Genomic DNA, 27357 nt, shown 5'->3' with positions numbered 1-27357 from the left:
GTTATGAGAATTGTACAATTCAACAAATTCTATAAATATCGTGATCCACTGTTACTTGACTACTTGAAAGATCACTTTGTTACTTCAGTATTGAAAGTCTTAGGCCTTGTTCACTTGAGTGGATTTGGGAGAGAGTAATTGAAAGGATTTTATTTTTGTTGTTGTTTATTTGAAGAGATTTGCAGGTAACCGATGGTAGATTTGGAAGTAAAATTTGTGAGAATTAGTGTAGGATTTAATTTATATGACAAATTGAAAAAATTTACTTCCAAATTCACTCTTACTTACCTCCAAACCTATTCAAATAAACAACAACAAAAAGTTATCATCAAGATCTTTCAATTACTCTTCCTTAAATATACTCAAATGAACAAGACCTTAAAGAGAAGAGTATTCCTAAAAATTCTATCACTTAACCAACCTTACATCATAATAACTTGAATAACATATATTATGACTTAAAACATTTGAGGAAACTTTAAAATGCAATGATTTGTCTGAACAGCAATCCACTACTTAAGTAATATATACCTATAACAATAAAATTTCATGCTTACTATGTAATACTATTATCATCAAATTAAACTTTATTTTAACTATCTTTACCACTCAAAGATGATTATAACTCCTTATGATATTTGAATTTTCCAACAATTCCAAATAGGAATATTTAATTATATCCTAATATTTTCCTACAATTTAACCAATAATACAATCAACCCATCTAATTAAATACAAATATGAATAAATGTAATTTAATTAACTCTGTGTTATGAATCTAGATCATGAGTTTGTTATAATTCAAGATGTACAATTAACATCTCCTCTTGACTAGATAATTGTCACATTTCCCTTCCATATTTCAAACAAAAAGAAAATTGATTGAATGTTAACTTACATATATCATTATTATGATTAACCTAATTCAATATATCCTATGTCACTTTCTTAGAGGTTTACTTTGTCACAAAAATAAATGTTATATCACACTATACTCATAGAGAACATCGGCAAAAAGAGAATTTTAAAAAGATGAATTTTTTATTAAATATATAATGATATTATTATAACCTATTTATAGAATTTTTACTCTTTATCCATTAAAAACTACATCTCAAAAAAAAAAAAAAATATTATAATGGAAAAAGAGTATGCTGTTTTTCTTTTAAAAACGCCTTTAATTCTAGGTATCTATATTTTACCCATTTGTACAAATTATATAGTGTACTTTTACATTTTTATTCAATTAAACACTACTTTTTATGTATTATATTCACATTATAAAAATTTGAAATATTCACTAATAAGGAAAATATAATGTAATACCATAAATAAAAAATAACATTTTGTGAAATTAAAAAAAATTAAAAGTAAAATCTTTCACCGAGGGTCAAAATAAATACTACTCCCAACTTGGGAATTAAAAACTATTTAAGTAACTATATAATATATTTAATGTAAAAGTCAATAAATTTATTCTGTTGAAAATGAGCGACAGTTTCGCATCTCATATTATTTATTCATCCTTTGTGAAGGTAGCCAACTATAAATGCGCTGGGTAGGATATTTTCAGTTTTGGTGATTATAGTTGGAGGAAGCATGAATGTTGAAGAAGAGGTTCAGCGGCTCAGGCAAGAAATCATGAGGCTTGGCAAGGTCCAAGAAGATGGTTCTTACAAGGTCTTTATAACAAAATCTCATCTTTCAATCTTCTTTATATATCATGTTGCTATGAATCACATCTATGGAACTTCAAGCTCACAATTTCTTCATCACCTCTTCCTTATACACGCATAATAATATATGCCGTTGTTATAGATCTAGATCATGAATTTGTTAATGGGATCCTGGGTCGTTAAGAAAGTCGGATCTTGGCTTTGTTCACAGGGATCTTATTTTATCTGAGTCAATCTCAGGATCTCTTAGGTATTGGATTGAAAACTGAAGGTGATATAGTTTAGTTTTGGTAACCCAGAAAGGTAGATCTTTCCTTTCCTTAGGAAAATTGTGATTCAAACCACCTCGCTGTTTTGCATAGATTAGGATGAATGGAATGGGAAAGGACCGTTCCATCTTAAGGAAAAGAAGGACGTAAATACCTGCTAATAATGAACTGAAACTTAAGCATCAACAATTGTTTTCATTAGAAACAATTTTATTTACCTGTCCCAATTACTCTTCAACAGGAAATGAGAGAGAAAAAGATGTAAAACTAGAATATAAGTAATATGATGTAGTAAGAAGAGAAATAAAACATGCTGATAGCATATTTAAATGGGGTGTCTTACTGGATTGAAAAAGGGGAACACAAGATGGTCGTAGAACTCTTCAATACAAGGTTGACCTGCTTATGGAAACAGAAGAATGCTGCCCTTTTCTACGTGATTCATTGAAGTAACAAGTCAAAATTTTCGATCCAAGAGCATGTCATCATAGTAATAAGTAAACTCTGACTTTGATGTTCATATTGTTGAAGGAGGCAGCAAGTAAAACCCACTGCATTCATGGAAAATAAAGGGTGAATTTATTTCCTCGTCAATGAGCATGTGCGTGCAATTTGTAATTTTCATGTTTTAATCTTTAGGTGGAGATTTTTGCTGATAAGTTTTATATACCCTTCTGAATAGAGCTCTCTTGAGATTAACAAAAAATCATCTTTTATTGTGAAGGTAACATTTGGAACACTATTTAATGATGACGAATGTGCAAACATATTTGAAGCACTTGTTGGGACACTGAGAGCAGCGAAAAGGAGAAAAGTACTGACATACGAAGGTGAGCTACTGCTGCAAGGAGTCCATGATAACGTGGAAATTACACTTAGTCCTGCCTCTGCCGCATCATAAACTTGAAACACCAACTTGTTTTTATGACCCTTGTAATGGTATAATGCGTGCAATATATATAAGCGTGTGGAGGAGACTTCAGGCATTATCTCCTCGTATTACCATTCAGGTTGAGGTAAATGTTTAAGCATGCATCAAATGCTAAAACCAGGATTTGTTGATTGCAATTTTTATGAAACGATGTTATACCTACTTGTGCACATTGTTAGTCCTTTTCGTCAATAGTTACCGTCGTCAAGTAAATTTGTATCTAAAGTTAGCATGCCTCTGCTGCAGCGTTCCCCATGTGGCAGGGTAATATCCCAAAAAAGTAACCAGTGACAAAAATGCTTGACCTGTTGAATATGAGTCGCCAATACAAGTAAAAAAAATCAAGTGACAGTAGTTAAATCAGTACACTGCCTCGCAGTGAACAACCTGTGTGAATTGAATTAGCAACCTGTTACGAGATGTCTATTGCAACTTTTAATATGTCTGTTGTCAATTACATTTACATAATTTTTATCTAAAGTAGTATTTTTATTAGCTAAATTTCATGAAATTGAATTAAATGAGTGACAATGACATATTAGAGTAACATTAGACACCAAGATTACTGGCAGGGCATAGTAAAAAACTGCGTGAATTTTTCCTATATTGTACGTGCTTTCGGGTAGGATAAAAAAGGCTTTCAAAAAATTGGCGAAACTACTTGAAAAGTAAAGGGTCATCCTTGAAGGGGTACTGTCACGGCGATCCAGTAAGAATAAATGCTTGGAGAAGGCTCTGCGCTGCTCGGGTTTCATCAGGTGTACCGGTTATGACAATAGTCCTGTCACTTGTTCCGGGAAGAGGTTCATGGACGATGACCTCAGCCCCTGATATCTGACAACGGAAACACAAATAAGTTAAAATGGTGGGGATAATAGTGTATTCCACAATATTTTTGAAACAAGTCTAGTCTCATTGTTTGTCACGACAATGCTACATTTCCAGAATGTCAAGCAATTCAGCATCATTGGATGGTTATGTTCTCCTACTAGAACCAATAACCAATTACAAAATCATAGTAGTGACCACGCAAAAGATTAATATGAGGAGCACTTTGGCAACTAAACAAAATATATATACATATACTTATCCGGAATGGGGTACCTGTCTCAAGCGAACCAGATTGCTACTGTTTTCCCCATATACAGAGCCAATTATATCCTCAGGAACCACAACTTGCACAGTTGTATTAGTAACAATTGAAGTTTTACTCCCACTGCAGACCAAAGAGAGTAATAATAAGTGCTCAACATTTTGTAACATACTGTTATACACGCTCAAGTGATTATTTCCGAGTTCGAATAAGTTGTTGCTGAAAATGAAAAACAATTATTTTCTTTTTTCATGCTTTTGGGGTTGAGGAAGGCCTCAGTGAAGAATTTAATGGGATTTCATATTCTTTTCGAAGAGAAGATTCAAATACACAAACCCAGGTTATGCAACTGCAATGGGGCAGAAAGTAAACAAGGTAATCCAAGCTTTTTCACATTAAAAACCATGTCATAGCAGTCCCAAAACGTCACTCGATGCCTGGGCTCCGAATAATAGCAAATAAACAATGCTCTCATAAAGGTCAATGTTGAATAAAAAAAAAGCATGTTAGTCAAGTGTATTGATTTTTCACCAAACAGCAGAGTAACTGGCACAACAGAAACAACTCTATGTATGAAAATGCGAGTATGAGTTTGGCATCAACAAGAAATGCAAACAGGTGACCTGATCTGACCTAGTATGCCACAGAAATCACCACTGGTTATACCAAATCATACTGTTCCTAGTTATGCAGATCTATGACCCTGAAAATACTAAGAAGGCCTAATTGATCAGCATTAAAGCATGTGCAATTTATTTGGCATAACACATACCTGGCAACTTCTAAGTCACCGTTTTGAGAAATCAATCCTCGACTAACACCATTGGTGCCACTGGAGTTTATTCCAGATACTGTCTGCATCCAAATTTAATTAGTTCACGGGAAAACTTGGAAAGGAAAACAAGCCAGCAGAGAGAAAGCAAAATACCAGTGGTGCCTGCAATCCTGGAAAATAATGTCTATTGAGACCATGAGAAACAGCAACAGTTGGTTGGCCTCCAGCTAGAACAGAGGAAAGGCTCCTTCCTCCACCACTGTTTTGTGTACTGACAAATAGATGATATCGCAGTCTACCAGTTGCATTATATATTGCACTTTTAACATTCAAAAACTCCCCTGATATCTGAGGGAAAAGTGAATAATGGTTTTAAAAAGTGTTGAAACATGATTGCAAGACTTATCCTGAGGATTTAGGGTGCATTTAGATTTGAGTTAGAAAGTAGACTTGAGTTGAACTCAACTAGAGTCAAGAAAAAGCAGCTCACTATAGCTTTTAATTCAACTATAGTTTGAGATAGATTTTACTTCTAACTGTGAACAAGAATTGCCAAACATGTTGACACAATGTTCCAAACACACCCTTAATAAACATATTTAACGAACTACATATGCAAGAAGTTTATGACCCAAGATAGATATCCTCTTACAAATAAGATGGTTTTTTTCAACTTTAAATGTTAAAAAAACACTGGATTTAATAAGGAAAAGAGGTAGAATATCATAGCATTAAGCATTTGTTATAATCACTATACATATCAAAAAGGAGACCATTAAAACCACATTTCAATATTTGGCTAGTATTAAGATCAGATCGCTTGATCAAAAAACACATGAAGATAAAAATTGAGCAGCCCCAATATACCACTTGCAGTTACTAATAATATGCATCAGAAAGACCACGAATAAAGAACTAATGTCAAGATGATAACGAGGCTAAAAATCTTTGAGACACAAAGAATGGGTAGCTCCAACTTTAAAATCAAACTTTTAGTCTCTATAAAATAGAGAATATAGCTTATATTTCAATTGTAGCTCTAAAGTGAAAATGTAATGTTTTGAGGGATTAATAATATTAAGAAGTGGACTTTAAGTCTAATTCAGTCTTATAAAACCAGCTTGTAGAGTGAGATTTGCGCTCACATATATAAACTGGCCTTTTCATTAATCGATATGAGACTTTCAACAAATAACATGTTTTGACATATGAACAATAAGAATAGTTCAGAGTAAACAAAGAATCTAAAACCAAGTGTCTAAGACATAACCCAGCTTTCTATGACAAAAGACCCTTATATACACATTGCAATGCACACTCTAATTATGCGGACTTTTTAGAGCATGCTTCATTTTTTATGGAAAACTTAAAATAATTCATGACAAAATATGTTGTTTGGATAGAGAATTTAAAAAAATTTGAAACTTTAGAAATATATTAGAGTATTTTGATCACTTGAAATTATAGAATTTCAGATTCCATCTAAAAACTAAGAATTTGAAATTGTTGAAGTATAATGTTTATTTTATTATTAATATTTATGTTAGGGGTTTTGTTAAGTGCTTCCCACCCTTTTATTTTTCAGAACTACTGTGTTCTATATAAACAGTAGTAAGTTGTATCAGTTTCTTAATCAGAAATAGAAATCTTTTCATTTTCTCTCAACTTCAAGTTGGTATCAAGAGTCAGACTCTTTGTCTTCTTCCTCTGTCGTCGCCGCCACCGTCCGCTGTCGCTTTCTTCGGCGAAGTCAAGGGTTAGGTGCGCCTTGAGAAGCGCAACCCAACCCTGGTGGTCCCGTCCTCTGGAACCTCCGCATCAGCCGTCACGCGCCGCTTCTTTCCGGCCAGCCTCGGGCGCGTGTTCTGCACGCGCCGCCTTCCCGTGGTCGGAGCTTCACCGCGTCGCCGCAGAACGTCTCGCCGGAGCTTCTGGAGTGTGTTCTGGTTCCTGTTTCTTTGTTTCGTTGGCTTGGGCTCATACCTAGGGTTTTCTCCTTACGTATTTTGAAACCCTGGGTCCTATTTCTTCTCTCAATTTTTAAAATGGCTTCTTCTACCGGAAGTAATTCCTCTTTATCTGCTACCCCTATCATTACATCTGCAAAACTGAATTGGAAAAATTATTTATCATGGTCCTCGCTGTGGAGTTGTGGTTTCTTGGTCAAGGACACCATATCAGCGTCGAACACAATCTCAAACTCCAAACATTGAAGATCCTCAAGACTCAGATCCTCCTCCATCAGATTCCCAAACCATGGATCCTTCATCCTCTTCACCCTCTCTTGACTCAGATAATAATTGGCCTACTGCCCTCCAAAAAGGTATTCGCTCTACTCGTAATTCTTATCCTGTTTATAATTTTTTGAGTTATCACCATTTGTCTCCTCCATATTTCTCCTTTGTTTCTTCCTTATCTTCCATTCAGGTTCCTAGTAATGTTCATGAGGCACTTGGTCATCCTGGATGGCGACAAGCCATGATTGATGAAATGCAGGCACTTGAACACAATGGCACTTGGGACCTTGTTCCTCTTCCTCCTGGTAAGAAGCCTTTTAGTTGTAGATGGGTCTATGCTATTAAGGTGGGTCCTAATGGTGCAATCGGTCGTCTCAAAGCTCGTTTGGTAGCTAAGGGATATACTCAAGTCTATGGCCTCGACTACTGTGATACCTTTTCTCCTGTGGCTAAAACAAGTACTGTTCGTATTTTGCTTGCTATGGCTGCCATTCGTCATTGGCCCCTTTACCAGTTGGACATTAAAAATGCTTTTCTTCATGGTGATCTAGAAGAAGAGATATACATGGAGCAACCTCCTGGTTTGTTGCTCAGGGGGAGTCTGGGTTAGTCTGCAAATTACATCGTTCCCTCTATGGCTTGAAGCAATCACCTCGAGCTTGGTTTGGTAAATGTAGTCGGGTTGTGCAGAATTTTGGATTGAAACGATGTGAGGCGGATCATTCAGTATTTTATAGTCACTCTTCTCCTGATAAATGTGTTTATCTTATGGTCAATGTTGATGATATTGTCATTACAGGAAATGATGTCACTAGAATTGCTCAATTAAAGAATCATTTGTTCAACCACTTTCAAACCAAAGATTTGGGTCGGCTAAAATATTTCCTTGGTATTGAAGTGGCACAATCAAAGGAAGGTGTCATCATTTCACAAAGAAAATATGCTCTTGATATTTTGGAGGAAACAGGCATGACAAATTGCAAGCCCATTGATAGTCCTATGGACTCAAATCAAAAGTTAATGAAAGACAAAGGTGAACTTTTCTCAGACCTAAAGAGATATAGAAGGCTTGTTGGAAAACTCATCTATCTTACCATAACAAGACCTGATCTTTCTTATCCAGTGGGAGTTGTGAGTCAATTTATGCAAAATCCACATGTTGATCATTGGAATGCAGTGATTCGCATTCTTAGATATGTAAAAGGGAACCCGGGACAGGGATTGTTGTATGAGGACAAGGGAAGCACTCGAGTTGAGGGATATTGTGATGCAGATTGGGCTGGTTGTCCAATTGACAAAAGATCTACCACAGGATATTGTGTTTTATTTGGAGGAAACCTTGTATCTTGGAAAAGTAAGAAACAAAGTGTTGTTGCTCGATCTAGTGTTGAAGCTGAGTATCGATCTATGGCTCTAACTACATGTGAACTTGTGTGGATTAGACAACTCCTTCAAGAGTTGAAATTTTGTGAAAATGTGCAGATGAAGTTGTACTGTGACAATCAAGCCGCTCTTCACATTGCCTCCAATCCAGTGTTTCATGAAAGAACAAAACACATAGAAATTGATTGTCATTTTATCAGAGAGAAGTTATTGTCAAAGGATCTTATTACTGAGTTTGTCAACTCTAATGAACAACTCGCAGACATTCTGACCAAATCTCTAAGGGGGCCTAGAATTCAATTTATATGTTCCAAGCTTGGTGCATATGATCTATATGCTCCAGCTTGAGGNGGAGTGTTGAAGTATAATGTTTATTTTATTATTAATATTTATGTTAGGGGTTTTGTTAAGTGCTTCCCGCCCTTTTATTTTTCAGAACTACTGTGTTCTATATAAACAGTAGTAAGTTGTATCAGTTTCTTAATCAGAAATAGAAGTCTTTCCATTTTCTCTCAACTTCAAGTGAAATTTTCCATTCTCTTCTCTCTAACATCAACATCTACGTCTCTTCTCTCACATCAAATATTTAAAATAAGCTAATCTTTGGTACTAAAATTTCAACATGCACGTGTGTATACATTAGATATAGTAGAAATTATATTACTCTATCCAAATTGAGAATTTAACATTTAAAAAATGTAAATTAATTTATCCAAACAAAGCATATGAAAATGTAAGAAATTTAGATCATAGCAATTCAAATTTAAAGCATTTCTAATTTTAAAATTCCTCATCCAAACTTAACATAGCTACTTATTGCTCCAAAAAGCATCTAGAAGGAAATAAATACAATCTATACGCTCTCAGAGTGGGGGGTAGTAACTAAGAAACTCAGCGTTCAGAAACGTAAAAAAAGGTTACAGATTGAAGATAAAAATGGGTCATATTTCAGTATGAGCTATGCATGAACTGTCATAATAACTCTACGCCATATCTAAATCCACATTCTTGTTGTTTAATGGGATATATAAATATAACGTACTAGTTAATCAAAGACACTTTCTCCTCCAAAAAATTACATGAAACAAAGGCCTTATGATCAGGCTAAACTTATTCCTCCAACAAATAAGCACAATTATCTACATTTATAAGGATAAGCCTGAGGGGGCTGGAAGCTTGGTGTATGTCTATCAAAAGTATCACTAGTAAAAAAAAAAAAAATCAGAGTCCAAATCTCAAACATGTATAATGAACAGAATTTAGGCTGGGAGAAGCAATTTCGTCATATAGGTAGTAGCATGGTGAGAATAGTTCACTTGTATTGTATTCTCTGGAAACAGTTCTCTTTTCCATCTTACTTCACCCCAATCTGAGCTGACAGCAAAAGTCAAGCAGCCAGCAGACAAGAAGAATAGGACTACATTCATACACAAGGATAACAGATACTTTTGCAGAATATACCAGGATATGAATGGTATTATACATCTTAAAACAATACCAAATGTAACATGATGAGAGGTTGGGGATATTTGCAGGAATAAAAAAGGAGTAGCTGGTACCATTAAATGAACACATGCAATTTGAAAACATTTTAATTGAAAAAGCAAATAAAGAATCATGGACACACCTGTACCAATTGATCATTTTCTGACACACACTTTGGAGCCTGATCGTGGCCAATTATTCTTATATGCGTCCCTGTGGCTTTCCTCATTTCTGAGATGATTGCCCCACCTTTCCCTAACAAGCAACCAACTTGGTTTGACGAGATTACAAGCTGTGCACTAACAGATGTTCCATTTTTCGTTTTCAAGTCTAGCCCCTTCCCAACCCCAGCCTCAACAGACTTGGAGAAAACAAGCACAACGGCCTTCTGTGCAGGGGAATAGTTTGATTCAGCATTCTGCCAAAAATTAAGCCACCAGCAAAAAAGAAATATTACACAAAATACATACAAGGTAATAAACATAAGTACAAGCAAAAAGATTACTTTTAACAAACCTCTGAGGCAGTAATAGTAATTAGTCTATCCTCGCACTCAACTACTGAAGGAGCAACACTTATAATAGCCCCAGATTCGTTCTGAAGAGCTCTTACAATATTGCCTCCCTTTCCAATGATGGCACCAACCCTATCACTGGAACAAAGAATTCTAAAGGTAACTTCCAGCTGAAGTACTTTTGGATCCAGGGCAGACAATCTATTAACTTCAGCTGATAATTTATGAGCTCCAGAGGCATTTCCATTAGACCTGTTGGTTAAATAAGATAATGCAGAGCTTCTTTGCAGATGGTGATCTATATGCAGATTAGTTAAAGACTTAAGCGGAATTGAAAATGGTTCAGACTGAACAACTTCATTATGTTTGCTTCCCATCACCTTTGTTCTATCAGGTGGAGGACAATCTTGAAGTTGCCGGGAGACAGCAATAAGTGCCTTCTTTACGGACGTCAGCTGGCCTTCTATCTGACACAATTTCAAAAGATAATTTCTTAGTATTAAAATAAAAACAGAACAAATAAATTTAATTCCATTTACCATATTCACTGGTCCCGATAATCAGTGAGTCGGAACATGTTCCCAACATTAAGCAAAAAATTGCAGTCTTTTCTCTTACTACATCACAGGTAGCCAAAGGCAACAGGTTTCCTAAGTGCGAAGGCTAAGCACAACATTGACCCAAAGTCCCCCCTCCAGATATCTGTTAGGCCTCATAAGTAAATATTATAAGATGAGAGCCAGGATATAGGCCTTTTGGAAGGACAGAATTGTTTTAACAATTATTAATTATTTTAGCAATTATTAGTAAGCATAATTGCCTCTAAGCAGTTATTAGCAGAATAAAAAATAGGAGAAGGAGGGGGAGTTGGTTTTTGGAGAGAAGTGGATTTTGGGAAGGGAGAGACCAAGCTCTGAACATCTTGGAAGGAAACCTCTGTCCGCAATCAATATTACTCAATTGTGGTGTAATTTGTATGATTCTGTATTAGTTCAATTGAATAAATTCAGTCCTTATTCTCATAGCAGTTGGTATCTATCAATATCAAACTCTTTTAATCCTAGCCTTTAAGACACCACTAATAACCGCTAAGCAAGCTCCCATGTTCAAGTTCTATTTCAATATATAAAGGGTTGGATTGAGAAAAATGGTGAAATGCCAATAATCCACTACATCACATAACAGATAGCATCACTGCCAAATAACAGAAGTTGCGTACTGGCTGAAACGTATGATATATATAGGAATTATATACTAATAAAAAAGGAATTTATGCCAATAAATAAAAAAATTGGTATAATATTAATTCAAAAGTCCAATTGGCCGAAGACTCATAGGAGATGACAAAATGACGTAACAAAGACATCTAGGAGTGAAAATAGGTCAGAGTACGTAATTATATATACACAATACATATATTACATAATAATATAAGAAAATTGTAATTACTAATAGGCCTTTAATACAATAAGTCCAATAGCTTTAAAGTTCTTATGGCAAAATAGGCCAGCAGGCTAAGTCAGACCTTCATATAGATCAGGTTAGGCCCCCTTTTAAATAGCTTATGACAGATAAATAGGTTTATCCCTACCAAAGCCTGATTCCAGCATATTTCAAGCCCTAACTACACCTATGGAAGCCACAAAGGCAATCTAAGGAATTCTGCAGTGAATAGCTTTAAAGTGGTTATTTAACGACACTGGAAAGGATCCTTATCATGGATACTAAAACATAAAAAAATAACTGGACAGCGGGGGGAGGGGGTTAAACAAGGAAGTCAAAATCAATATTATACCTATAAGATCATATGGGGGATGGAATATTGTAAATCATGTGATCCTAACAAGATAAAAAATTATACGAACCTACTGAAAATATGAAAGTATATTTTAACATCAAAATATGATAATATAATTAACTAAAACATACAATAATATCGTTAAAATTAAAAGAAGAATTTTGCTTTTTTAGTTATTATATAAATAATTTTTCAATCTATTTTTTTAGTTATTTTTAAATAATGAAAAAGATACAAAACGAGAACAGGAGATAGAATTCAGTCCAAAAATTCAAAAAGTGATTCTATTTCAAAGGAAGGCCTAAAGCTCCACTGGTTTCTGAAATAAAAAAAAATATAACCACACAGATTATTTTTACTAGCAAAAGTAACCACGTTAATTCAACCACTTGCAAATGAAGTAACTCAAATCATATTCAGAAAAGATCAGATGAACGAAGGAGTTTAAACAATCCAATAGCAAAAGCAAATCAGTTGAATTGCATACATGAGTTCTCGAAACTAAGATCCCTAGGCTTCCAAAATTTGTAAAATGCTTTTAATCATACAAGATATTCATTTTGCCTAACACAGATGTAAAAATAATTCACCAACTCATTATCTATCCAATTATGATGATAATATTAATGGACTATTTTAATTTAATTGTACTTAGTTTATGTATTGTGTAGAAAAATCATTAGATATCCAAAAGGGAACTTTTTCTACAACCATTTCGTGAGCAATAAAGTGGATAGCTCAGAACAATGTACTGCCTACGGAAGGAGGAGGGGTGGGATGGGGGGACAGCTAGGAATTTCAGATACATAATAAGAAATGGATACTATATAAAATGAATACAAATATACGTGAAAGCCAATATTTGTAAGAGACTTTCACATTACTAATTCCTCATTGATACACAAACATGTGATAGCCAATAGATGATGATCACAATTTACAAAAATGATACCAGTGATCATATCAAGCATATTTACATACATATATTTCCCACACCATATGAAATTATATTTTTTTTAATATGAAAATGTACAAAAAAAAAAATACAATTTCCCTGCCCAAGTTAGAATTTCACAATCATTAGTCCAATCCAAAAGAAGCTTTAATCTAAGAATGACAATCCCTAGCTCATCATTTAGAAGAGACGGTCCATTTTTGACATAAGACACTAATGATTCATTTCAATAACTAAAAGCTACAGTAGTTACAATCTCACTTAGCTACTGGCTCCGCTTACATACCAGGCAGTACCGATAGTTCATTAGAGTTATTCAGCACATGATACTTTATGCTAAATAGCTCATCTCTGTATTCATAGGGTATCAATACTGGATACTAGTTACACGCCAATACTTTTTTACTTTTGGAGTATCTCGGCTTCATAGGAAGGTCCAGGCTATCAGGACAAAATTTTCCTTCAACCAATGAATCTATCTATTTTGAGAAGGTCCTTAAATGAAAAATTCACTTGCGTAAATAGCCAACAATTGCTAGCACGTAGTAGGATCACAAGTTTAAAAGACAGGATATATACAAGCGAGAAATTAAGTGGCAGCTAATTGTTGATGTATTACACCACCATCTTTTTGGCCTCAGGATTTTGTTGGGAAACATCCACATCTAACGTTTTCCTATTTGAACACACTAATGTGCTCAGACTCTCCGCCTCCAATATTCAAAATCAATATTACAAGTCTATTATAGTCCCTCACATTCAACCATTCCGTTTCTCATAAAATTCCTTAACAAGAAGAAAGGGAAGGAAAATAGAGGGGGATGAACCGTTTATTAATTTAAGCAATTTCTTTAAAACCCTTCCGCCTCAATTCTATCAATAGAATGAGTAGTTCTACAAAATCTCATTCATATTTGTACGAGTTCAACATCCATTCATTACATTCAAAGAGAACAAAAGACAGGTTAGACATGTCTCCGTTAATTAAATCACTAACAATTCTTCAGCCAAACAGTTAAACTATAAAATTTCAACTTCACAATCCAATTCGAAAGAAATGCCAAATGCCAAAATCCTAGCGAACATATTGCATGCTGACACATTAACTATCGGAAGAAGTCCAACGCAACGCACCTTGCAAGAACACGAAAAGCAGAAACAAGAAAAAAACCAACTGACCTCAACGATTTCATCGGAGGGAGCAGTGCGCGCTGGCAAACCATCGTTCAGAACCCTAATCTTACATCCGGTGTCAATTCTGATTTTCTCGACGACCTTCCCCGCCTTGCCGATAACAGCGCCGACCTGCACATTATCCGCCAGCAGGCGGCAAGAGACCACACGGTCGCCAACCTCGGTGCCAGCAGTCTCGGCAGCAACATCAAGAACCCGTTCAAAGACCTTGAGCAGTGCCTCCTGTGCCTTGGAGACTCCGCCGTCGGCAGAGGCAGCGGCGGAGGCAGTGACGAGGATGACTCGGTCGGGAGATTCAGGCGGGGCGTCCTCTATTCGAATTTTTGCGGCAGTGGCTTCCTGAAGCGACTTGATGAGAACACCAGACTTGCCGATGATGGCGCCAACGCGTGAGGCGTGACAGAGGAGACGAAAGGTGACATGAGTCTGATAGAATTTGGTAAGGTTGGAGTGTCCGTTAGGGGGATTTGAATCGGACATTATCATTCAATCTGTTACTTCTGCTTCGGATGAAGCTCCTTCTGCTTCAGCTTCAGGGCCAGCTGCTTGTGCTTCAGGGGGAACTGCTTCTGCTCATGACACTGTTATTTTCTTTTGCCAGGTTTTATTTATCACACTTCTAATTATATAATTTTAGTAAATAATACTCTTATTTAGTACTTGGTAATTGTTTGTCCTGAGCCTTTTACCATTCTTAACGATTATATATTAATTAGTAATTACTAATTATTAATTAATAATTGTGTTTTGTTATACTTCTTGCTTGATGATATGACAATTGTAAATAATATGGAGAGGAAGAAGGAAGCAGGTTTGGAATGGAATGAGAGGAATGAGTGTTGTTGTGAAATAATTAATTAATATTAAACATTTTTAATTGAATTAAGATTTTATAATTAAATATTAATAATTTTTAATTGAACATTATTAAAAGTGTTAACATATAAGTATGAGTAATAAAAATAACATAATTATTTTAAAATTATGTAAAGCAGAATTAATAAAATTATTTAAAATATGAAAGGTTAACTTTAAAATACAATTTAAAAATATTGATTTAAATTATGATACACTGACTTATAATGTAGGAAATGATTTTTAATTTAAATCATATACTTCATAATAGTTTTAATATCAAATTTGAAAATTTGAAAATGATCATATAAATTATGAAGTTGAAAATGTTTATTTAAATTATTTTTTTATATTAGTAATTAATAAGAGTTTTAATGGTCTATATGAAATGTTAAAGTGGTAAGTTTTGATTATTAATATAACAAATGTGATAATTCATTTAAATTAATCTTTTAGAATCTGTTTGAAGAAGTAAAATTGTTTTTTGTTAAGTTAATTTTTTTCTCGGTTTTGTTTATTCTTTATGTTACTTATGTAAATATTATTATTTAGATGTGAATACTCATTATTAATAATGTTAAAAATATTGCACAAAATTAGGAAAAAATATGAATTTTATATATCGATGACATAATCAAAAGTATGATACCTGAAATATTGATTAGAACTTATTTAATAATTTAAAGTATACGATTTTTATATAATATGACTTTGAGATCATATTCTTTTTCACGATTATGTTTCCTAATGCATATTAGTTCTTCTTTTACTTGATTTTGAATTATTTTTAGAAAATTTTCACATATTAGTTTTATTTGTGTTTTGTTTCTTCAAACACTTTATCATGAATTTTGAATATTTGTTTTAATATTTATATAAATGTACATATTTAAATTATAATGCTCATATGTATGTAAAAAGTGTACGTGAACAACATAAATGAAGTTTTTGAAACTTCTTATAGTCATATTTTGTTCAACTTAATTATAAATCTTTCAAATTGTCACACCTGTTAAATCTATGGTCTCTTCCACTAGAAATTTTGTATTGAATATATCAAATTGAAGCACTTGATGATGAGTATTTGATGAAAAAACTGTCATATCATGTGTATGTAGCCATTACAAGAAAAAAAAATCATAAATTTTTTAGTCTTTATCATTATTCAAATATCCAAATGTTTCTTAAAATGTCATTAAGCCATTATGTTCCTTTTCTTTTTCAGCCATATGGTAATGTAGTAGTAGTTAAATTTAAAGTCATTCATTGTACATGTGTGAAAAAAAAAAAAAAGTGATAAATAGCAAAATTTGTTGTACATGTAAAATATATGAAACTTATATGTATTGACATATGCATTCTTAAAATATTTCATAAAGCTTTTCGCAATTTGTTAAGGATATTTAAAATGAGGTACATACTATCCTATGGTATGACATTTATGTAAAGGTTTCTTAGAAAAAAATGCATATTTGTCACATCTACAATTACGATAAAGGCAAAAGGAAGAATGTTATGTTCATCTTGCATAATGATCATTGGTATTTTTCATAAAAACATTATATCCATTTGAATAATTGACTTGTAAACTAAATGTTAAGGCATAAACAATTAGACACAATATTTATTTTTCAATAAGTAATTATATGTTTTGATCATAACAAAAAATATAAATATTTTGTATATATAATGAGTTTGTCAAGTGTAAACCAACTTAATATTGTTTATAGTATAAATGAACATAGTTGTTGAATGTCTTACAAAGAATCAACAAACGACCTAAAATTAGACGACAAACAAATAAAAACACAAGAAATTTCAGTAGTTTGAAGTTACGAGAAAACATTAAAAGAGGAGTTGAATAATGTTTTCATAACTCTTTTCGTGACTAATAGGCTAATTGTGAAATAAATTATCCTCATGAGCTAATTGTCCTTAAGGTTGTAAAGGTTATCTTGTTGCATGCGTTTACAAAACTAGCTTTAATTCATTCTCCTAGGGTTTGGTGAGGAATAAAACATTCGTAGGATTGATGTGTACGATGAGAAATTGTTGTTACATGATATGATTGGTTATAGCGTAGATTCCAACACACAAGGGTTTTATATTAGTTCACTCAAACATAGTTACATTCAATTCTCTTCTAAGAAAGGTTTCATTAGATATTTAACAAAGTATGTTTGAGTATTCTAACCACTTATGGTATTCTTAGATGCTCCTGGTATCAAACTGATACATCATCTAGTTGAGTTTAACGCGCTCTTAGTTGTCCATGTCAACCTAGTAACCACCTGTTATTGTGACCTTGATTGAGTTTCATCCACTTCTGGTTATGCAGTATTCTTCATCACTCCTGGTATCCTTACACAATCTTGGATATCCCTTTGATACGCTGCCTAATTGGGTATTCTTCATCATTCTTGATTGTCCCTACCAACCCAGTAACCACATGTTACTGTGACCTCGAATGAGTTTTACCCATTCCTTGTTGTATCGTATTCTTCACCACTCTTGGTATCCCTAAACAATCTGGGCATCTCTTTAATACACTACCTAGTTGAGTTTAACGCACTCTTGGTCCCTGTCAACTCAATAACCACTTGTTATCGTGACCTCGACTGAGTTTCACTCACTCCTAGTTGCGCAATATTATTTACCACTCATAGTATCCCTAGTCAACGAATAACACTTATTACCCTGACTAGTTCAGTTTCACTCACTCTTGGTTTCTACTAGACAATCCCGGTATAAACCTAATATGTTACCTAGTGATCTTTAACTCTCTCGAGTTAATTAACAAGTGTTTGAATTCTCTTCAGAATTTGCAATCAATCTGATTGTTTATAAGTCGTTAGACATTACTCTCACAAAGATGATATATGTTCAATACATTACTGTCTACAAACTCGCTAGGTGTTTATCTCTTTTTTCTCTCTACTTAAAAATAGTAAGCTAATATATTACAATGAAGCTTGAAAGTATTTTTTAGTGTTTATGTCTATCTCTTTTTCCTCTTTCTCTCCTTACAAAAGTAAGCTTATAACACTGAAGCCTGAGAGTGGTTCCTTTTCTTGAGCTCTTCCCTTTTTCTATCTACTCTTATGTAGAATGATTTGAGTCTGGTAGCTTAGAGAGACTTCCTGGCTCTTCCTCGATGATTATTTTTCTTTGCACTCTATGGCTTTTTTTCATCATCATTTCTTATTTTGCGATCTTTTATTTATACACCTTTGGTGATATAGCCGTGAGGCGATGCTTGTCTTGAGATTTGGTGACAATATGACTGTTGGATGAAGCTTGTCCTTGTGTCTTGACTTATATGATAGTCATAGGTTGGCGTCTTGTTGTTAAAGCAAACTTGCTTTTCAGAACTTTATCAAAAGCATATTAAATTATTCATGTGACACGACTTTTGATGAATAAAACATTCTGCTTATATCTTCTTCTTTCTAACGTTCATTTTTGACTTACAGGTGAATGCTTGTAGTAGATATCCTACATAGTGTGGAATAAATGTTTGCATATTAGTTATATCCTTTTTCTTATTTATCTTGTTCTTTTAAACGTCGAGCATTTAATGCTTATTCATAATAGTCAAGGTTTTTATCTTTCCAACAGTTTGGTTAGGATTTGACTGTTTGAGTTTTCTAATGAGAATACAAGATATTTCATGAGATTTTTATCGTTGAATGAAAGTGTGTTTGGCTTATACTCGTTATTTTTAATATTGCATTTAGTGGAATGTCTTTTATTATGTGTTTTGAAGCAAATTTTGTTCTTTTAATGTGTTTTCTAGACTCATCATTCATGGGGTGAGTTCGTATAGCTTGGTAAACCATATAGGTTTCTTTACCCCACACGTTTGGTATGATGTTTTTTATTACATTGTTTGAGACTTTTATCATGCTGCGACAAACTGAGAGAATATTATCATCTAATATATTGTAAACGCTTTAAGATTCTGCTTTCTTCAGAAGAAGGGTTTAACGAGTTGTCTTCTATAAGTTTTTGGACTATTGATGATGACTTTCAAATAATTATCAAAAATATTGTCTCGACACTTTTGTATATTTGAGAGTTTTGATTAATTACCGTTTGGTACAATAAGGTTTCTATGTTTAGCAAGACTTATCTCATATGGGAGTCGTTTAATGTTGCGTCTAGGTTGAACCTAAGTGTTTTTTATGAGTTTCCTAGGTCATATGATATTTTTAGACAATCGAACTCAATAATCAATTATTAATACCATATATTTGTAAAGCTTAAGGCAATCTGCCCTATTAATACCTGATAATTGCCCATGAATGACCATTAACTCCAATCGGTATATTTCATATAGTACAATGTATATATATATATATATATATATATATATATATATATATATATATATATATATATATATATATATATATATATATATATATATTATTTATTGAAATTAAATCATGCAAAAAATAATAATTTAATTATCCTAAATTTTATTTTATTTTCAAAATACCAACGAATCAAATCAAAATACATATTTGTATGATCAATTTGAATAGTGAAATCATAAAAAAACATTTATAATTACATAATTTGATATAATTATCTTTTATGAGCCAATAGTAGAAAAAAAAAATAATAGTGATTGAATATGATAAATATAAATAATTTAATTACAAAATATCAAGAAAAATGAAAAATAAGTAATTTTGTTTTAATACTTTTGAAAAATTTGTGTGAAGAATAAATAAATTGGAAGACATGAGATAGCCATGTTCATTTCTGAATTATTCGTAGTTATTTTGAGTGCGATTATTTTTTTAAGTAGAGAGGTTATACAGTTACCAATCCATATTTTTATGAAATAGTTAGGTTATTTTGTAAGTAATAAAGATGAAACATTCTAACGAAAAAAAATGACAAAAAGATGATTAAAAAATGTATCTTTTTATAACGGTATAAATAACATATATAAACATAATAATATACTAATATATTATAAATTAATAAAAATCAATATATTTTAAAAACATTGTATCTTAAATTGTGCACATTGAGTAGAGCCGTCAAAATGGGTTACAACCCGGTTCACCACAGGTTCGAGTCAGGTTGAGTTTGAAAAAATTGAATTTTTTTTATGCGGGTCAGATTTCAACTCGACTTATTTAAGCCCGGCTTCGGGTTGGCTCGCTAACCCACCTACCTAATTTTATTTTTTTTAATTTATTATTTTATTTATGAAACCCTAAAAAATAAAATACTCTCCTCACTCACAGTGTATATCAAAAAAGTAATCTCTACTCTCAGAAATCACTCTCACGAAACTTGTTCTCATTTACTGTGCTGTCACTCTCACTTCTTCATTGAAATTCTTCAAGGAACATGTTTTTTTGTATGTTTTTTGTGTTTTTTTGGGAGTGAAATTTGTTTAAATTTGAATATAGAAAGTTTATAATTTTTTTTATTTAAAAAAAAGTTGTAATTAAATAGGTTAGTGAGCCAACCCGTTTACTCACCAACCCGTGATAGGTCGAGCCGGGTTCATATTTTTCTGGCTCACTAATAAATGAGCCGAGTTGGGTTGGTTCACTAAGTGACCAACCCGTGGTGGACCGGGCCGGATCGAGACAGGTTACCCGTTTTGACAGTGAGTTTTCATAGTTCAGTAGTTATGTTGAAGAGTAAACCTTGTTAGTAAATATATATTTTTTCAATTAAATGAAATATCCTTTGAAATATCATCTGAATATAACTGTATGCAAACCAGTAAACATTAAAGGGGATAATTGGTAACTCTTGCCGTTTAGCTTCAATTAATACATTATTACCCAAAGCAAATTTGCAAAACATTTGAATCATAAAAGAATATTTAACTAATTATATTATATATTGCGAAAGAATATTTTCATACTCAGACATATTGTATATTATAAAAGAATATTTTCATACTCAGGCATATTTTATGTAGCAATACTACATTTATTTTTTCCCTTCATGGTGAATTTGGTAGCAGCAACGAATGAAATAAATAGATGAGAAAAATAGAGTGAAAATATAAATTATTTGATTTAAAAGAAGTAGAGTAAAAATAAAAATAATATAATCAATTTAAAAACTGTTTTAGAAAAGTCAATTTTAAATTGCTGTACGAAAAAAATTGTTAGTTTGGATTATTAGATGAAAAACAAAATAAGCTCTTACCTGGAACATAAAACCATTCAAACAAAACATAGATGCTTGCTTCTTTGCAAAGGTCTTAAAATACAAAATAACAATGTTTAACATTGCAAACCATGTGTTACAAAACTTATATCAGAGCCAATTTACTTCATCCTTTACCAGTGTTTGTGAGATAGGCCATTAAACATCCAAACAGGTCATTTCAGAATTTTTGACAACATAAATTTTGACACAGATTTATTATAACATGAGGAAACCTACCAGAAGAATTACAAAAACTGTTTGAAATCCCACATCGAAGATAACCCAATTTTCAGTACATAAAAAAGCAGTTCACACCAGTTTTTGATTTTATGAGAATTAGCTATTGAACCTATATTAGACCACTCACTAATATTTAGTTCTACACACAAGATGTACATGTCTCGGTGTGAAATAAATGTGTTGAAAATCTCATTAGGTAAGAGGAGTGTGTTGAAGATCTCATTAGGCTTAAAACACTTCATTATAAAAATGTCTAAATCAGTTCACAAGATTTTTCAGATGTATTTAATAGAGATAATTTAGAAATTCTACAAAGGTTGTTCTAAAAGCAAATTCAGAGCAAAGATTAATCATACAGAACACAAGAATTCAGCAGAGAAAAAACATTTATATCCATTTTCTCAGAATGTATTTGACAGAATTTTATTTGGATCAGAGCACAAGTATGATCAGAGAATTAAAGATGTACTAATACAGATGATGGATAACGCAGTACATATCACGCAAGTGAAGAAGACTGGAAGAATTAGTCACTTGGTCAGGCACCATGATGGTTGAATATTCTAAACTTGTTTGCAAGATGGTATACACAGCATCAAACTTCATAACCAGGATTAACTTTCTGTTGGATATCCCCATAACTTTCCAACTCTTCTATGTCTTCCAAGCTCCCCAGAAAAAGAGGAAGTCTTTGATGAAGTTTGAATGGTTGAAGGGAAAGAATTCTATGTTTACCATCAGATCCTCTCCCACCAGCCTGCTCTACAATGAAACTAAGGGGGTTTGCTTCATACACAAGACGAAGATGGTCCCTTGGATTCATTGCCACACCACCATACAACAAAGTTCTGTGCAGATCAGCCACCAAAGAACATATATACCTGGCAGAGTACTTCTTTGGATATCTACCTTTTCCTTGTCTAACTGTGTCTATATATTGCCTTAAACCTTCAGGCCAGTCAAAATATCGTGCATCATTTACAGAATAAATTTGCCCTGACCACATTAGACAGATGTCAATAGCATAAACCAAAAGTATATTCCATTCAGAAGTTAACAATGACAATAGCCAAGTAAAGAAATATCCCATAGTAAGATGCTTCCAATCTTAGGTAGTAGGGCAATATAAAGATATGAGACATAATGCATACACCAAAGGGTTAACTATGTTTTGGGTTCCTAAACTATAACGTGATTTTAGTTTTTGTCTCTATCTGAAACTTTAATCCTATTAGGTCCTTGTACTTAGAAATATATGGGGAGAGTGCTTTTCACCCAAGAACATTAACTGATTTTTGATATGACAAACGACAAATCTAGTTGGATATAGTTCACAAGTTCCCCTCATGTTAACGTCTTACAAAGTTAGCATGATTCGCTGTTTAAAAAACAGTTAACATCGTTGGGTGAGAAGGAGTACATCCATGCATTTTTTAAGTATGGAAACCTAACAGAATCAAAGTTTAAGATAGAAACGAAAATAAAAATTGTTATAGTTTAGGGACAAAAACATAGTTAATCCTATACAAAATTAATCAGGTCAATACTAGATTTGCAAACATTTGAATTAGATTAAATAATACATATTCTGGTAGTGTAATATTTTCTTACAGTGTCTAACTCTCATCTAATCATTTATAAAAACCAGAAATGCATGTATGTTAAACTCCTTAAATTAGGGAAAATGTAAAATGCATATTTTACCACGGGGAGGAATTTTAATGTTTGGATTTGTAAGAACAAAGTCTCCCGTTGAATGATCAAGAGTGAATGCCATTGTTCCAGAACCAAAGGTGATGCAGAGAACAGTGGCTGAAGAATAGAGAACATAGGCAGCAGCAATCAACCTACTTCCACTCTGGAGTGAATTCAGCATGGCCTTCTCCTCTATAGGTAGATCATCTAGTTCCTCAAGGCGCTTATAAATACCAAAAATTGTGCCTGTTGGAATGGATGCATCAATATTTCGAGAACCATCAAGGGGATCTGTTACAACTACATATGGACCACTGTCACTTATCCAAGTTGGCTCATCATTTTCTTCAGAAGCCATGACAGCAACTTTTCCAGATTTTCGGAGTGAAGACAAGATAATTTCATTCTGCAATGATGCATGATGGGGAGTATTGAATGATCAGACACTCTATTCCATTAATATATAAGGGTCCTTGTTAATAGAGGAAAGAATATAGCCCTTGACCAACTTAGGTAGGCATTCAACATTCTAAGAGTATGTTTTTACACTTGTCTCATCCATTGATATATACTTATTTAGATGCCATTCTCATGTTGTTGCTCTATGACTTATTTAGACATAAGAGGCTGAAGTTTATCAAAATTTTCCAAGTGGTTAAAGTTCAACAATCTGAACGATAATAGGCATCATATAAAGCCCCCAAATTACCAATTAGTAAGAGAAATAGAAAAGAAGATAAAAAAATCACTCTGTTTCAATTTTCCACTATAAACAATGGCACCTTCACCCCAATTTGAAATGAATTATTTTTTCCCAAAAGAAAGAATGAAAATAGAAGCCCCTCCACTCTCAATCCATCCTTTTTTATTCTTCTCTCATTTACAACTACTCAACTTCCACCCAAATTGAGTACACGCTTATACAATTGAAATCAGTTCCTAAAAATCACCCAAGAAAGGATAAGAGGACAAAACCACACTCAATTTGAACACTCAAATCCTTTTTGTCTTCTCTCATTTACATCCACACAATTTCCGTACCAACTGAGGACACACTCACAATGGAAATCAATTTCCACCACGCCAACAATTACCATTCATGAAAGGATAAGATAAACAAACAAAACTGCATTTAGTAATTTCCAAAGAGAAAAATAAAATACCGAAACAATATCAAGAGGCTTTGGAGCATCTCTATCAGAACCAACGGAGGCAAGACCTGTTTGTTTGCCAAGGCTGTAACTGAAAGGAGAAGCTACTAGAGCTGCAATTCTCTTGCAAGCATACTGTATGTGATCAAGCAACACCACCAAATCATCCTTCACGTGTATTCCTTCCTTCCCCACATACTCTATCAGTGTGACAAACCCATCATCACCTCCAGAAGATGAAGAAGAACCACCCACAGCTCTGAGGGGTCTTAGCCCAGACCCAGAAACTGAATTCATTCTTAGTCTGCAGAAAGGAATCCCCAAGTCAAAAAGTTGAGATTTTGATGAAAGATTTTGAAGCTTTGGCCTCAAGCTTACAAGATGATAGAGTTGTGGTGTTGCAGCTGACTGCATAATGTGAAATGCAAAGTTATCTAAGGAAGAAATATTTTCATTTCACCCTGGCAGATACTTCACAGGCATTTTATATTTGCAAAGTCTCCCTTCATTTTTTTTTTCTTTTGTTTGCAGACATTTTAAATTATTAATGTAAGAACGTTTGTTACATTTCAAATAAATATTAAAAAACGATTTAGAAAATATTTAAAAATAATAAAAATTATTATAGACCAAAGTCATTTTCAATCTAAATCATATTATTTTTGTATACTAGAGAATTGGATCATTCTGCAGTGACTTTTGCGTTAATTTGGTCTACAATGAGTGAAGAAAAGATGGTATGAAGATTTTTATAATTTAAACATAAACATAAAAATAGAATGGTTGGTTACAACTATTTCCATTACATTTATTAAACAAGATATGATTGTCTAAGACCAGAGAAGAGGTAAAAGAGTAACAAGTAGGTAAAAGGGTTTCTAAATATATAAAATAAATTTGGGTTAACAAGTAGGTGAAAGGGTTTCTAAAACTATAAAATAGATTTGGGTTATATAAGTTTTTATTACCTTTATACATATGTTATATTAATGAATGTGTTAATTCGTTTTTAATATTAATATTTACTTTTGAATTCCCATACATATTAATTTTGATATTAATATTATTAACTTAAAAGTAATAAAGTTAGATAAAATTAATTATTTATTAAATATTAGATATTGTACTTTTAGGTATTTTTCTAACTCATAAAATTAGGAGTTTGTGATCCAGATAAAAAAAAAAAAACTCAATTATTATCTTAAGGAAAAGATTTAAACTATAAATAAAATAACGCGATTATAAATATAATATAAGAGTCTTGTATATCATTTTATCTTTTAGTTATAACAAATATAATGATTTTAAGCATCGATTAGAAGAAAGGTTTTGAAAAGGTTCACTAACCTCTAATATGAATTTTAAACATATTCTAAAACGTAGAGGCATAAGAATATTCAAAATTATGCTTTAAATATAAACAATAGAAGTAACTTAAAATAACATCTACTTAAATATGGATCTAATTATACTATGATATAAACCTAAACACTTCTTTAAAAATGTATAATTAAGACATGCCCTTTTTTATTTATCAAATCAAGACATATATTATTTGGATTAAAACAAATTATAAAATATAAAAGTAGATGAGCTTATTTTATTATAACGTAAATAAATTTACCATTTATACATAATATGTTATAAGTTATTTAATTAGTTAGTTTTTTTTATATGAGTAGCTACAAAATTTATCTTTTTAATTTTTACATTTTTTATTTAAATTTAAATTCATATTTTTTTGATTTTAAGTTCAATCTATTTATTTAGATTTGGATCGAATTTGGATTATATACTTTTAAAATTTTGAAAATTCAAAATTAAGGTGCGTCTAAATTAAGCTGATGTGATTGAGAACTAGGTTAAGCTAGGTTGACATGTGTTTGAGGTCAAATATAATTGGTTTAAGTCAAAGGTTGAGCGTAGTAGGACCCAGATGAATGTTGGAACAAATTGATCTAAGTTGAGTCGAGTCTACTTGGACCAAAGGCCGATTGAGGTTGAAAGTCGAGATGAGTTAGTCTAAGCTGAAACTCAAGACGAGTCAGCCTAAACTGAATATCAATATAAGTCAACCTAGGTTGAAGGTCGAGAGGATTCAACTTTGGCCAACAATTGAGACGTGTATGACTAGGCTAAATGTGTTGGCATGTTAGTTTGGCATAAAGGTCGAGTTGAGTTTGCCCAGTGTGAAGGTTAAGATAACTTGATCCAGGTTGAAGGTTTAGGTGATTCGACTTGGACTAAAAGGTATAAAGCCAAGTCATCAGGCTCAGGGTTGAATCAATCAACTCAGGCTAAATAATCATTTCAAGTTGTCTCGAGCAGAAGAATATAGCCAAGTTGGCCCTGGTTGAATAATCAAGTCAAGTTAGATTAAAGGTTGAGATATGTCGATCGAAGTCGAAGGTCAAACCTAGTTGGCTTGAACTGAAAGGTCAAGACATGTCTACCAAGGATGAAGGTCAATCTAAGTCAACATAGGGCTAGAAGTCGGGCCAAGTTGGCCTAAGGCCAAAGGTAGAGCAGAGTTAATCTAGACCAAAGGATCGAGTTGAGTTGGTTTAGTATGAAGGTCATGATGTGTTTACCAAAGCCGACGGATCAAGATAAGTTGGCTTGGATTGAAGAATTAAGTAGTCAAGGTCGAAGGTTTAGCCAAGTTATCTTGAGCGAAAGAATTGAGTTGACTTAGCAAAGATCGAATGTTGAGCCGAGTAAGCCTAGGTCAAAGGTTTAGCCAAGTTGGCCCAATCTGAAGATTGAGATAAGTCGACTTGGGCCAAAGATCTAATAAAGTCTGCATCGATCAAAGGTTGAGCAAAGTTATGTTCTTTTCTAGCTGCACCTTCTTATGCATACAGTTATGTTCTTTTTTAGTTTTGGATAGCTAGTTTTTGAATGTAAGATCCCT

General features: G+C 33.0%; 3 protein-coding genes across 4 annotated transcripts; 1 reads left to right on the top strand and 2 right to left on the bottom strand.

Annotated features, from left to right (window-relative positions):
* Positions 1 to 1524: 1524 nt before the first annotated feature.
* LOC106768590 (costars family protein) lies at positions 1525 to 3034 on the top strand. The gene is made up of 2 exons (XM_014653821.2): positions 1525 to 1680; positions 2670 to 3034. Exons 1-2 carry the CDS (start codon positions 1600 to 1602, stop codon positions 2844 to 2846), a joined length of 258 nt encoding a protein of 85 aa, XP_014509307.1. The 5' UTR covers positions 1525 to 1599; the 3' UTR covers positions 2847 to 3034.
* A 145-nt stretch (positions 3035 to 3179) lies between these two features.
* LOC106768587 (RNA-binding KH domain-containing protein RCF3) lies at positions 3180 to 14921 on the bottom strand. 2 transcript variants are annotated; one of them, XM_014653819.2, is made up of 7 exons: positions 14296 to 14920; positions 10366 to 10830; positions 9992 to 10267; positions 4898 to 5092; positions 4742 to 4824; positions 3981 to 4092; positions 3180 to 3710 (listed from the first exon to the last, which is right to left on the bottom strand). In XM_014653819.2, exons 1-7 carry the CDS (start codon positions 14794 to 14796, stop codon positions 3573 to 3575), a joined length of 1770 nt encoding a protein of 589 aa, XP_014509305.1. In that variant the 5' UTR covers positions 14797 to 14920; the 3' UTR covers positions 3180 to 3572. The 2 variants fall into 2 exon arrangements, 1 of the variants encoding a protein (XP_014509305.1); XR_001376258.2 differs by lacking the exon at positions 3180 to 3710 and having other exon boundaries at positions 4022 to 4092; positions 4742 to 4820; positions 14296 to 14921.
* A 7044-nt stretch (positions 14922 to 21965) lies between these two features.
* LOC106765747 (fructose-1,6-bisphosphatase, chloroplastic) lies at positions 21966 to 24915 on the bottom strand. Its single transcript, XM_014650470.2, has 3 exons — positions 24456 to 24915; positions 23302 to 23698; positions 21966 to 22593 (listed from the first exon to the last, which is right to left on the bottom strand). The coding sequence occupies exons 1-3, from the start codon at positions 24855 to 24857 to the stop codon at positions 22193 to 22195; spliced, it is 1200 nt and encodes a 399-aa protein (XP_014505956.1). The 5' UTR covers positions 24858 to 24915; the 3' UTR covers positions 21966 to 22192.
* Between the last annotated feature and the right edge of the window lie 2442 nt (positions 24916 to 27357).

This window comes from Vigna radiata, chromosome 7 (genome assembly GCF_000741045.1).
Source record: "Vigna radiata var. radiata cultivar VC1973A chromosome 7, Vradiata_ver6, whole genome shotgun sequence".
In the NCBI taxonomy this organism is placed as follows: domain Eukaryota; kingdom Viridiplantae; phylum Streptophyta; class Magnoliopsida; order Fabales; family Fabaceae; genus Vigna; species Vigna radiata.
Note: the sequence above shows the minus strand (reverse complement) of the source record. Positions and strands in the feature narration are given on the sequence as shown.

What these genes read in the sequence shown, in the direction of transcription:
- LOC106768590 (XM_014653821.2), top strand. Translation starts at nt 1,600, where the DNA reads ATGAATGTTGAAGAAGAGGTTCAGCGGCTCAGGCAAGAAATCATGAGG. An exon ending in AAGAAGATGGTTCTTACAAG is followed by an intron (nt 1,681 to 2,669) that starts GTCTTTATAACA and finishes TTTATTGTGAAG; the next exon opens with GTAACATTTGGAACACTATT.
- LOC106765747 (XM_014650470.2), bottom strand. Translation starts at nt 24,857, where the DNA reads ATGCAGTCAGCTGCAACACCACAACTCTATCATCTTGTAAGCTTGAGG. An exon ending in AGCCTCTTGATATTGTTTCG is followed by an intron (nt 23,699 to 24,455) that starts GTATTTTATTTT and finishes GCATCATTGCAG; the next exon opens with AATGAAATTATCTTGTCTTC. An exon ending in CATTAAAATTCCTCCCCGTG is followed by an intron (nt 22,594 to 23,301) that starts GTAAAATATGCA and finishes TAATGTGGTCAG; the next exon opens with GGCAAATTTATTCTGTAAAT.
- LOC106768587 (XM_014653819.2), bottom strand. Translation starts at nt 14,796, where the DNA reads ATGATAATGTCCGATTCAAATCCCCCTAACGGACACTCCAACCTTACC. An exon ending in CCTCCGATGAAATCGTTGAG is followed by an intron (nt 10,831 to 14,295) that starts GTCAGTTGGTTT and finishes AAATTGTGTCAG; the next exon opens with ATAGAAGGCCAGCTGACGTC. An exon ending in AAAATGATCAATTGGTACAG is followed by an intron (nt 5,093 to 9,991) that starts GTGTGTCCATGA and finishes CTTTTCCCTCAG; the next exon opens with ATATCAGGGGAGTTTTTGAA.